The sequence below is a fragment of the Galendromus occidentalis genome, unplaced genomic scaffold (assembly GCF_000255335.2).
Source record: "Galendromus occidentalis unplaced genomic scaffold, Mocc_1.1 scf7180000075756, whole genome shotgun sequence".
In the NCBI taxonomy this organism is placed as follows: Eukaryota; Metazoa; Arthropoda; class Arachnida; order Mesostigmata; family Phytoseiidae; genus Galendromus; species Galendromus occidentalis.
This window is the reverse complement of record NW_003803746.1, coordinates 351742-364643: the sequence shown is the minus strand read 5'-3', so window position 1 is coordinate 364643 and position 12902 is coordinate 351742. Positions and strand designations below refer to the sequence as shown.

The window sequence follows — 12902 nt, the reverse complement described above, 5'->3', positions numbered from 1 at the left end:
CAAAGGACTTGCGACATGTTCTATGAAGAGATGGCACGGGTTGGGTAGCACAGGAACCGAGGCAGGGGCGAGATGCGAGACCTAGGCGGAACGCGGTATTCTTCCAGGAGTTCCGCTGGTCGGAAACGTCGACCCCAAAGGCGCGGAATCGTGGAGGTCCCAGGATTATGAGTGGGTATGTAAATTTTTCGCGAAAAATTTCCGCCAAATTCGCGGTATTTCGCGGCCTCCATTGACACTCTATGGGGAATAGCCGGAAATTTCCGCGAAAATTCGCGGAAAAATGGCGGTCCTCGAAAAATTTACATCCCTAATCATGAGGAAAATATCTGATATGACCGTCGAGCTCCCTTGTCGGGAAAACCTCTCGGAACCACCTGTATCGATTTTATTGCATCTGTAAAAGCATTGCCTCATAATCGAGCTCGCAGTGCCTTGTGATGATCGGTGCCTGGTACCTAGTCTCGCTTCTTGAGCGAAATCGGACTGTCGCTCCGAAACCTCAAAAACCCCGATGTTTTCGTACCGATGCAGAACAACGAAGCTCTCCAACGAATAATTATTCCTAGATGATTCCGCCACGTGTTAGAGCCCCAGCCCTGGGCCCGATAGCTCGGTTTCTCAGTGCATCAACGACTCGACGCCGTTATCGCCGCCATTTAATACTTCATTCGCGATATTCGTGTTTGATTTCAGTATTGATGTTCGTTGTGACTTTCATTCGCGGGACGAGTGGGGACTGTGTTTTCAGGGGTATTTGTGGCGAAGAGGAAGCGGAGGATTCCCTCTCATCAATTGTGCCGTGCTCGATCGAGGGGGAGTCGAGGAAACCGCAGGTATTGAGCTCTGAGAGCTTGATGCATTTGTCAGTTTTCTGTTTGGAGTTTCGTGAGGCAGGAGAGATGTTGTTCTGTTGCGACGATGATCAAGTCAAGCCGCTGATCGCGCAACTCCGATGGTTGGAAAACGTCGTTGGAAAGTGCCCGTCATGCAAGTTCAATCTGGCTCGGATATTCTGCCACATGCACTGCTCACCCAAGCAGAATAGGTTCATCGGAGTGACATCCCTCCCGGCGGGTTCAGCCTCTGACCCGAGGGGCGGGTTACGAGCGCTCGGAAACGTCTCTTTTTCGTCGATGAGGGATACGCACAGCAGACCTATGATTCATGCGCTGAAGTGTTGACGAGGGACGGTCTCACATTCGCCGTCCACCTTCTCTGTGGAGAGTTTGGCACCCGCTGCTCGCCCGAGAGGTTGCTCACAGGGATCGCGAAAACCTTCATGGCGCCGGTGCAGATCGAGTTCCTCGGAGAAGCTCCTGTGGGTTACGAATTATTCAATCTGAGCGCTTCCGCTTGTAATGAAGCTGCGTCCGAGGACGAGTTCGCCTGCCATTGCACTCATTGCTCGAGCTCTTGTGGGGATGATCCTCACATCGATGAATAAATTTTACTTGGGTCCGAATCCCCTCTATCTCGGAGGGGGACCCTTGGAGCCACAGGGAACCCCTGCTCAGCCGTGACAAGTGAAACGGAGAGCTTCTGGCGAGAGAACGATTCGGGAAAGAAAGGACGATGAACGTCGCGAGAGCATCCAGCTTGAAGGAGATCGACACTCATTTCATTTGGGGAAAGGAGAGTCCTTCTGGGAGAGCGACCATCGCGGGGAGAGAACACATTGTTTCGATCGACCGGGAACCAGACGCTCGCGCGTCGAGTGCGTCAGTCAGCTCCTAGCGTCCCATATTGCGGCTTAGGGGAGCGCGAGACCGAAACATCGTGAGTTCCGTTTTCCTCGGCGAAACAGGCTGACTCTCTCTTTCCTCCGACACCGAATGAGACATGAGAACTCTGAGCGATCACCCTCCTGAAATGAGTCGATATATTCATTTGGGTATTCTCATTCTTATCTATGTTTATCTCCATCCTCATTGGGATTTCAGTCATTCTCTCGGGACCGTTACCGGAGGATGATGTCGTCCGATATGGATATCGGCTCTCTAAAGAGTCGAATTTTGCATGGAACGCGTTTCCCGACGATTTTCAAAAGTGAATATCTCGAAGAAGCCTTCGCGTGAGTTATGACTCCGTTTCGGACACTTCGCCTCCGGAAATCGTCGGGTTTCAGAGCTCATTCCACTCCACTGTATAGATTGTCAGCTCGGTCAAACTCTCGAATCCTCTCAGATTTCGACCTCACGATGACGACATTGTTCTGAGAACTTATCCAAAATGCGGAACGAATTGGGTGAAGCACATTATACTCCACCTACTCGACCACGGTAGGTTGCGATCCGTCTGTCGCTGTAGCTTCTCTTCAAACGTTTACAGCTGAACGTCAGGACAATCAGCGACGCGACGCCTCTAGTAGAGGGACAGGGGGAATGATGTAGGCTGACGCTTTCTTATTTTAAATGATCGTGTCTGGCCCAGAGAATTTCGACGGTGACATTGCCAAGGCTCAGGAAGCTTGCCCCTTTTTGGAGAAATCCGGTACCAAAGGTTTGAAGCCCGGTAGTTTGTTCATGACCCACCTCCCGTTCAACGTCGACACTTTCAACCCAAACGCGAAGTATGTCATCGTGTTGCGGAATCCGCGGGATGTCGCGGTTTCCTTCTACCATTTCTCAACGCGAATCGCGACGGCTTCCGGGGGTAAGTCAGGTCTGAGATCGGATCCTCGTCCCGCCTCGAATACAGCCAAGGGACGAGTTCCGGTGTTCCTAATTTGATTCAATGTGGCACCGAATCTGCGAATGTGCTCGAACGGAAGCTTAGAGAGCTGCGGCGCTTCCCTTGAAGATTTCCCAAAGGGCATATACTGGTTTCCGAGGTTCGCTGAACTCTTCCTGAAGGGTGAAATCTGGTACGGAGACTACATGGAGTACCACGGGGATATGCTAGAAGGATTGAAGAAGTATGGACGACCGGAGAACATTCTGTTCGTCGTGTACGAGAAAATGAAGAACCATCCGCGGGAAGAAATAAAACGGATCGCAGAATTCATCGGCGGGAAAGCAGCCGACTCGATCAAGGACGAGAAGGTAAATCTCGTGCTTCTCCGCGTCAGGAATACGTGATCATCCCGTTTTCTGGTCTGGGGAGCTCCTTCTCGAAATCGCTGTTCATCTGATCGAGAGTTCGGAATACATGTGCCGTCGAAGTAAGTTGATCCTCCATCTTAGATTTTAAGCATGATCTTGGAACGAACCAGCGTAGAGTTCATGAAGGAACGCGCCGACAAGTTATCGAGGCAAAATCCCGATGAATCAGATGAGCCTCGGCGAGGCACTCAAGCTGTTCAGTTCGTTCGAAAGGGAGTGGTATGTGTATGAGATAGTTCTGACAGAAGATTAACATTTCAACTTTCGGAGGTGCAATCCCTCACGCGTTCATTAGTTGCATGCAATCCTCAATCTAACCGTCGGCAAGCGGCAGCACCGCTTAATCGGGGATGGCAATTCTTCAGCCCGGGGGCGTTGTTGAATGGTCCATTATCATTCCAGGTTGGGGATCATGTGAATTACTTCACTCCGGAGATTCACAAGGCCTTCGACGACTATATCGCATCAGATCCGAGAAACAAAGAGATCATGGATAGATTCGAAGCTTAGCGGTTCAGTATATCTTATATATTCTCGAGCTGGAGTCTCCCCAAACGACAAGATATGGACGAAGCGTATCAGGTTCGGAAATCTCCATAAAATGCTCCCAATGAATAAAGCTCCCTCTTCACTATCCTGGATAAGAGTCGAAAATCCTCCATCAACATTTAATGATGGACGATGAGCTCCCGACCTGTCCTCGATGGACTTCCCGGCATGCCATAAATCGGAATGCATTTTATCGAGCTAGGAAATTCGTTGCACCTGATAATCACAAAATCTCGAATCCCACTCGTGAATTTATTGCATCCGTCAGATTCCCTGCTCGAAGCTTGATCATCCTCAAAAGATTTGAGGAGGATCTCACAGCGACTGACACAACCCTGCCAGGGCTCGAGAACATCAGGAGGCATGTAGATGCAATCAATGAATGATAGGGAGCATTCTCCCCGGAAACTTCTTGTAGCAAGGATTTCTCCATGGAGCCGTGAGTCAAAGCTGTCTCACGCTTTTCCAAAACTGACCGAGGAGCGTCTGCTACTTTTGGAGGCAGGCGAATTGAGAAAAAGTGTTGCATATCTCGCTCCCTGAAAAATTACCCTCACGTGAATTCAAGGAGCCGGTGAATCTTCTCGTCGGCAGGTAGGACTGGGATGGCGTCGCTCTCGCCGATCCAAATAGGATAGAGCTCTGGAAAGATAAATATTGACCGTTCGCTAGAGACTGGAGCGATAATCATTTGACGAACGGCCCGCCGGCCTGTCGACCGAGCTATCGAGCGTTCTGGTGCGGCAAGACGGAGACGAGGAGCGAATCAAGCGGTCGGGGCTTAGGAGCTCTAGCGATAGGGCTTAAGCTCTCCTGGCGGCGTATGACTCGGAACCATCCGCCGGCGAAAATCGTCGTAGGTATACATTGATCTGCCAATGATTCCCCATGACAGACTTGAGCATCCATTCAGGTGACTTTCGCGATCATTTTCCGAGCCAGTTGTCTACGCGGATGTATCTGAGGATGGCCGTCTCGTCGACAGAAATCGCTGAGGATTTCCTCTCTAGTACGAAAACTGAAACTCTCGATGGGATCTGAGTCAGGACACTGGGTATTGAATGGTTGGAATCGTCAAGGGACCCACTCGAAAGTCAATAGTTTCCAATTGATCCACCACCATGGCCCACCGACTGATAGGTCGTCCCACACGACGACGACGGAACCGTGATCTGCGTCGTCGAGACGTCAACATAGAGGGTCTATCGGGAGACGGAGGAGCCGGCCCAGGGTCGAAGGAGAGAGAGAGCACTTGCCAGGAGGGAGCGGAAGGGAACGGGTTCTCTGTGATAATGAATAGTAATATGATATCATTATGTATTTTCAAATTGTGATAACAATATCCTACTCCTCATCTGTCGACACGATCAAGAAGATGATGCCATCGATATTCAGATTCATGACGGCGATCCCGAGACACGTTCTCAAAGATATCTCCGATTCTCAAGCGGAGGTGCAAATATTCTGTAGCGCGAAACACTCTGTCTACTCAATGAGGTCTTATCAAGCGTCATCTGGTCAATTGTAGACGTAGACGCGGCAATTAGACGTTTAGCATGCACTTACGGCGCGAATCGGCCTGCGCAATACCTAGATCGTCGATTTCGCATGAAGCCCTGTGTCTTTGGGAGCAGTCGACCATTCGATCATGTAAATCGTATCGAGTGGAACCGTTCTCGTAAGGCTGGTGTATCCGGAAGAACTCCGTAATCGTTTCTGAGGCATTTTAAAGTCCCATTAGGGCGTCCCGCACGACAAATATAACGGAGATAAAGTTGAAAGCTCCTCGCTGACGGCGAAAGTGTCGATATCGATTCGCGGAGCGGAGATAGACAATCTCGAATATATCTCTCGTCGGGAAAGTCTTAAATCCACAATGAGACCATTCCAGACGGCGTCTTCTCTGCTCGAGAGAAGAAGTCACAGTACTGCGGGTCTCCCAGAGAATCGTACGTGAACCTCCCGAGCATGGCGGAAGTGCTCGATATGAATTCAATCGAGGTACCCTGCAGAATCATCAATGGGCATCGGAGTCCGCTCATGTTCTCTCCTGAATCTTTCGATGCTGCCTGCAAGTGAGTAGGCAATTCCAATTAGAGTGAGAGCAGTTTGGGGAAATGGGAGTGAGAACGAACCCTTTGATAGGAACATACAGAATCTCGGGATTGCTCGAATCGGGCTCCGCGAGAAAAAGAGAGGCTGGAATCCAGTTTCTCCCCAGGTACCGCGCCCACGACAGCGACATCGTTTTGTGCACATATCCGAAATGCGGAACCACCTGGGTTCAGTACATGATGTGCAATCTTCTACATTACGGTGAGCCGGAGCTTGGAGCCGGGAAAATCTGTCTCTGTGGAAGATCTTGATTTTTCCCGAACTCGTCCTGTGATGAGAATCCTTATCCAGATGACTTCGATGGGGACATGTCGACCGTGAAGGACCAGTGCCCGTATTTAGAACTGTTCGGTACCGGGAACTTGAAACCGGGAAGCTTCTACAAAATTCATCTGCCCTTCAACTCCGAAACCTTCAACCCGAATGCCAGATACGTCTTCGTCACACGGAATCCTCGAGACGTGGCCGTATCTTACTATCATTTCACAGCGATAATTCCACCAGGAATCCCTGGTGAGCCTCCCGCCTCCTGCGGAATTTCGCTCCCGAGAGCATGTCCTCGAATTTCGCGAGGCGAGAACGCAGGTCCAGAATTTCCGCGACGAACAGCCGAGCAGGAATGTCAATTTATTCCATACGACGTACAAGAATTTCTCTATCTGTTCAGGTGTCCCGAAGGGCGCCTATTGGTTCCCAAGATACGCTGAACTTTTCCTGAGGGGAGAAGTCTGGCATGGATGTTACATGAAGTACCACCGTGATTGGCTCAAGGGTCTCAGGGAACACGGAAAACCAGAGAACGTTCTGATTCTGGTCTACGAGAAGATGAAAAAAGATCCGAGAGGGGAACTCATCAGAATCGCGAATTTCCTCGGAGGACGGGCCGCGGAGCTCGTCAAAGATGAAAAGGTAATTGAGTATGCAGCGGCTCGGACAGATTTCTAATCCCCTAGGGTCGCTGTTCTATGGAGCGCCGTGTTAATATCTCGGGAGGGCTGACGAAGACGGGCTCGCTGACTGTGGGAGAGATTGTTTTGACACCGTATTCCTGCGGGACCCGAGCCTGTCTTCGGGAGTGATCCTTGAGAGGATTTGTCAATTCCTCTATCCCCTCGCACAGGTTGTGGAGACAATCCTGGAGAGAACGAGCGTCGATTCGATGAAAGAGTCCGTGAACAAGTCGGCCGCCTCATTGTTCAAGAAAATGAATGTCGCGGTGGATACACCAAACGATAGCGTCGAGTTCGTACGGAAAGGAGTGGTGAGCATCCACGACGCTCATGTCTTGCTTCCCACAACCCACGCCTTTTCCTATTCTCCTTCTATATTCCGATTTTAGTCTGCTGGGCCTTCCCCCGGGTCTCAAGAAGTTTATGAGAAATCGGCAACGTTTTCAGGTTGGAGATCACGCCAACTACTTCACCCCGGAAATTTCCCGGATGTTCGATGAATACATTAATTCCGATCCCGGAAATCAAGAAGTCATGGAACTCTTCAACGTCTAGGTAGATTCCATTGGGTTTGACGCTGCTCTATATACTCCGCATACTGGAACGGATAAAGCGCGCAAACGTATTCCACGTAAATCGATTGAGATCTCGACGTCATTCGAACCACAATCGGGCGCATTCGTTTGTGAAGTCGATTTCATCACTATTCTCGTCCATAGAGGGAAGAGAGGACTGACGAGATGGATTACCGCAGAATTTTTCCGGAGGATTTATCTCATCGTTCGCAGAAATCAATTTCCGCTCGCCTTCCATGGGGATTATCGGCGACCCATCCTACCAGGGTTTTCTTCAACGAGATTTCGATTTTTTAAGAACTCCCGCTGATGTGTTCGCTGCCGCCTCACGGGTCTGCCGGTGAAAAATTGATTCGGCGTACTCCGGTCGTTTCCGCTGGTCCTCCTCACCGCTCCAAGGGAGCATCTAGCGAAGGATTACGTTTGGATTGGTCACAGGTCTAGGTAGGAGATTCTTCCCACTTTCCATGTATCATCTCGAATGAACGTCGCGTCGTTTCATTGTCGGATTGCTAGAAATGATAGGGTCACGTTCATCTCAGCAAAGCACCGATCATTGTGCCTGAGATCCAATGAGCCACAATGGACGGTCGTTGCCAGATCGGTAGACTTGGGTTTGGTGATTGAGCGTCGGCGTCGGTACCATTGGAGACATTGCTCTGTCTGATGCGGTGAAGAACTTATCGAATAAGGCATTCAGTGTCGCGCGGAGCACCGATTCGCTGCATAATGAAGTGTACCTGATATTACGGGGAGGGTATGCCTGAAGCGCTGTTTCTCTGCCGCAATTTTCCCGATCCGAATACGAAAGACTGCCAACGCTGGACATCTGACTGTGCCGTACGGAAGGTATGCCGTAGCGGTACCAGCTCCCCCTCATACATATAAGAACGCTGAGATTCGTCGACTGATTTCCGCTGACGGCCTGTTGCAGCTCATGTGAGATATTTCTTGTTTTCATCCAGGTTCTTTCGACAGCGAATATGATATCGCGTGGCATGAACATACCAAACGTTGTATCCGAGTCTATGTATATTTGAACACATAGGCCCGGTGGGTCCGAATAAACAGCTCACTCCGCTAGCAGATCGGATCGGAATCTTGTGAGTGCGGAAATTCCGATCAGTCGGAACTCTGGCCAGATAACGGTGTCAGTCTCAGCCGGGAAATTGTTTCTCTCTCTTGCTCGGAATTCCCGACGCATGCCGATCTTTGGAACTCGGATTTCTCTTGCTCCCGGAAGCCAGCATGCTAGTATTGTTGTTTCGTGTAGACTAGGCTATAATTGGAAAATCGATGTTCCACGATAATGACGGAGAGACATCACCTCGGTTGCCGAGTTTTATTCCGCTGAAAACGCGGACGATTCGGCCTGAATTCGGTCAACGCGCCGTGGGGTGCTGGACGATTCCGAGGTAAATGGAGCTGACACGACTTCATTAATTCTAAGATGCATGAGCCTAAAGCTCGTAAAACTCATTGGGACATCGAGAGACTCAGGAATCGCTCGAGCCTTGATGGGAGTGCTGGGCTCGATCAAGTGTACCTGAATCTCTTGAAAATTTCGAGAGCACTCCCTGCGGAAGAACCTTGGGGAATCTCTCAAGTTCGAGGAGAGCGAGCGTTCCGCCTTGTCCACGGATCCGCTACCCGTATGCTGCATCCTTGAAGCTCCGTGAGCAATCGTTCTCGAGAAGGTCTGAAAGTAGTTTACGCAATCCGAACCTGCCGTATTGCTCAGAACGCTTGATTCGGCTTGATTCGGCTTGCCCCCCCCCCCCAACCTCCCCCGAGCGCGCGGATTTGATGCTGATCTTCATGAGCCTCGAGGATGTTTTGTCTCTAATGGAAGACGCGGCCACACGAGTTCCGGCAGCTTCCATTTCCACACGGAGTTCTCGCTATCTGGCATGGCAAGTGCGCGGCGGCGCGGGATTCCGAGCTATTTCGAATCCATGTCTCGATAGTGTCGTTCTCGAGTCCATTCATCCAATCATAGACATTGTAGAAAGATACTTCACGGGAGCAGCACCGACCGTGACCACGTACGGAAATCGGGGACACGAGCTTCATTCCGAAGGGTAAAGCACAAAGTGTAGCCGCATATAGCATTAATAGCATGAGGTGTAGCCGGGAAGACATATGTACCTAGAGTTCTGCTGTAGCCCCTCCGAGAAAACCTTATGATATTGACAATTAAAATTACTCATAATGATCCATTATCGCTGCTTTAAGCCGCGGAACATTCCATTGCACTCTTTTCGCCCCGCCGGTGGAGCGGTGTCGGACAGCGCGGCGCACGGGGATCTCGTCATCCCGCCAATCGAGAGCAGACTCGCTGAAAGCGAATTGATGAATTCCATTCTACAGAAACTTACAGCGTTTCTTTCCGTGAGTGTTTCAATCGGCACAAACCGACGGACTTTTCGCCATCGGCTCAAAATGAGACCGCTGCGCCGTTAGTCGAGGTCGCGCGTCCCGGTCGAGTTCCCAATCCGCAGAGGGCAGGAGCGTCTGCCGTGCGAGCGACATCTGTTTCGGCACAGCAAGCTCACGCTCGATTGAAAAACCTGCTTAAAAAGTCGGATCTGCCTGATCTCAATGTGTCTTGCTTAATCCCTTTGACAGGACAGTCACCTAAAAATAAGACCGAGCGACGATGTCGTTGCGAACGCGATTATCATTTCAGAGCACGCTCGGTCTGAAGTTATAAATATACGGAGCTATCGGCTTGGCACGCAGAGCGACTCTTTCATACCTGATGCACGCAAAGAGATCTAGGATCGAACTCGGAAGGAGCACATTCCTGCGCCTGTCTCGACCGCGGTCGAAAATTAAGAGAAGCGAGTCATGTCATGATATTACGAGCAGGTCGTTCATCCCCCGAGCCAGTCGGTCATCGATATTGGCGATTGATGGAAGATCCGTCTGAATATTTCCGATCTGACTGGCTTCGTGAACGCAATACCGAATTCCCGGAAAACCCTTCGTCTTCAACGAACCTGAGAATGACTTCCGCTTGAATCGGTACGCGGTTCGCTATTTTCCATTCCCAACATTCAGATATCTGAGGTGGACTCAGCGAGGATCCGACAGGAGTCCCGGAAGCCCTTGACGCCGTAACTCGACGATTCTGTCTCTGCCAAAGCTCCTCGTATGCCGCGTCGGAGGGGGCTCCTCCACGGATACGATCCAGGATTCCCGCGAGCAGGGAACCGAGTCGGTCGCGAATTCCCTCAGAGCGAAGCTGCGCATTAGTTTCCTGGTTTAGCCTGTCAATGCGATGACCCCACAAGTTGATTGAATTCTCCATTTCGACCCGACGTCGGCGATTGCGCTTGCCCTCGGAAACCCTCGGATAGGATATCCGAATACATCACAGGAGACTGAAAGTATTCAATCAAAGGCACAGGAGGAAGCGAGGGGAGCTAGAGCCAACGACAGGGATCTGAGCATTTTCTGGAACGCGTTCTCTCAAGCGGAAACCATTGTTGTGAATGATACCCTTACCTAACAAGCGTTCTAAATGATCCGTGAACTTTATTAAAGGCAGCTTGCTGGGCCGACCTGCCTGTGCCCATTCGATCGACGCGGAGCTAGCAATGGCATATCGAGCTCAAGAGCTCAAACTCAATTCTCGAGTGAGTGATCTGGCCAGAACCTCTCGAGCGATAATATTTAAATATTCGTTCCGTCACGGCAGGCGATGGGGATCTTCGGAATCGATCATATCCCGGAATGCTTTTTTCCTCGGAGTTCTGCGAGAAGCAGAGGGAATTCTCAGATTTAGCAACCCTATATCCGACATCCGCGAGCTTTTCGCGGCTCGATAGCGAGAGGAGCGTGGTCTCTGGGATGAGACTCTCCTTTCTCCGCAGTTCAACTCCTTCGCTTTGAGGAGCACGTATTAATTGAATTCTGGCTGACAGTTGCATATTCATGGGGGAAGATTCAATCAGGAGGCATTCTCTTCATCACCGATCCTTCGAGCGCGTGTCACGCGTGCTTCCTCGAGAGAGCGAATAAGTTACGCTGGTGAGCGAGATCGAAGGCGGCCCAGATGGCCGCGTGTGCACATCAGAAGTAATTAACGATACGATCCAAAAGCAGGGAAAGTTCATGTGATCCGGGATCGACTCGGAATCAATTCTGCACTTTTGAATACTCCGAGCGATATTCGGGAAGGTAATTAGTATCCTAGAGCCTAAAGCAAGCGGGTTGGGCAGAATCGAGATGACATTTCGTAGTCACGGAAGCTCCTTCTGGCGTCTCTGGATTACTGTCATGCGGAACTAAGAACTCCGCGGAGCGTATCTCCTTGATTAACTCTCAGAATTCTTTCATCGAGACGAAGATTGAAATTCGAGCCGAGGATTTCTCCGTACCAGCATTGGCCGGCACATATTTATGTAGGTACATAAGACGGGCGAAAGTTCACCTAGCTTGGCCATGCCTCGCCAGAACTTTCATTCGAGCGTTTCGTAAGATTGAGATCCTTTCATACAATATTGATGGCCCTTGAGTTCGGAATACGGAGTTTTCACCACGAATTTCCCGTCCACGATGCCTGCCCGGAGGAGAAGTTTGGCCGATGCGGCCCGCTGTGATCGATGATAAGAGCCCGGCGGCGCCGATTCTACGCTTGAACCGACGAGGAAAATCCAGAGAAGCTCCGGGTGGAATGAGAGTGGAAGCATGGACGCAACGCTCGGAGCGACAGAGAAGTCCTCAACGTCACAGATACCCTCAAGCCGCGGAAAAATTGATTATCGAATTGGTCGATTAGCATTCAGTCCTGACGGTCCGAGAGCACGGTCTTGCCTTGACGAGCGAAAGGCATCTAGCATCTAGTTCCGGAAATAAAGAGGAAGGGGATGAATCCTTTAGCTCTTTATTCAACAGGATACAGATGGATACAGTAAGCTTCGATACTCAAAAGACATGGCCAAGACCGTCGAGGACTCGTGGCGGAGCAGGCTTAAGCCACACCGGATCCCGCGGCAATGTAGCTGCGAATCGGGGGACTCGATTACAAGCAAACCCTGCGGTGCAACATCGTACTCACGATGACAACAGATGCGAGTGTCCTCTGATGGCACGCTCCGGGCTCTCGTCAGCGGATCCACTCAATTACCAGGGAACTAAGAGCCTGTCGTTCCAGCGAAATACTTGAGCAGCCTCCCGGCCGATGAATGCACAACGAGCAACGAAGCGGCGGCAGAAAGAAAATACCGATCAATCATGAATGCTATCCTAAGAACGCGGATGTCCATGAGGCGTCGTCCTCGAGTTCCAGGAGGAGCATCTGCGTGAGGATGGAAGTGCTGCATCTTTAAGCTCATCATCAATCTTTGGTCGAGCTCGGGGCATTTATTTCCGGAGAATTCACCTCATATTGAGACAGCATCCCCTCAGGTGCATTTGCAAGCTTCTTTCTTCGGAGAACGGGCGAAATATCGCTACGTATCTCTCCTTGCGGGATATGTATTTCTATTCTCGGCCGCTCTCGGATCACGGTATGTTCTCTACCGCCAGTATCTCGAATGATTCTCAAACCGCGCCACTCTCCCAGCCAATCAGGAACATCGGTAACACAACTTCCACGAACA

The 12902-nt window shown here is 50.6% G+C and overlaps 2 protein-coding genes across 2 annotated transcripts; both read left to right on the top strand.

The window, feature by feature from the left end:
• Window positions 1-1985: 1985 nt before the first annotated feature.
• Window positions 1986-3614, top strand: LOC100902387 (sulfotransferase family cytosolic 1B member 1-like). The gene is made up of 6 exons (XM_003738049.1): window positions 1986-2074; window positions 2188-2282; window positions 2434-2655; window positions 2803-3044; window positions 3186-3323; window positions 3507-3614. The coding sequence occupies exons 1-6, from the start codon at window positions 1986-1988 to the stop codon at window positions 3612-3614; spliced, it is 894 nt and encodes a 297-aa protein (XP_003738097.1).
• A 1918-nt stretch (window positions 3615-5532) lies between these two features.
• On the top strand, window positions 5533-7599 carry LOC100898816 (sulfotransferase 1C4). The gene is made up of 7 exons (XM_003738026.2): window positions 5533-5728; window positions 5875-5969; window positions 6060-6281; window positions 6436-6677; window positions 6889-7029; window positions 7166-7273; window positions 7438-7599. Exons 1-6 carry the CDS (start codon window positions 5622-5624, stop codon window positions 7271-7273), a joined length of 915 nt encoding a protein of 304 aa, XP_003738074.1. The 5' UTR covers window positions 5533-5621; the 3' UTR covers window positions 7438-7599.
• The last annotated feature ends 5303 nt before the right edge of the window (window positions 7600-12902 follow it).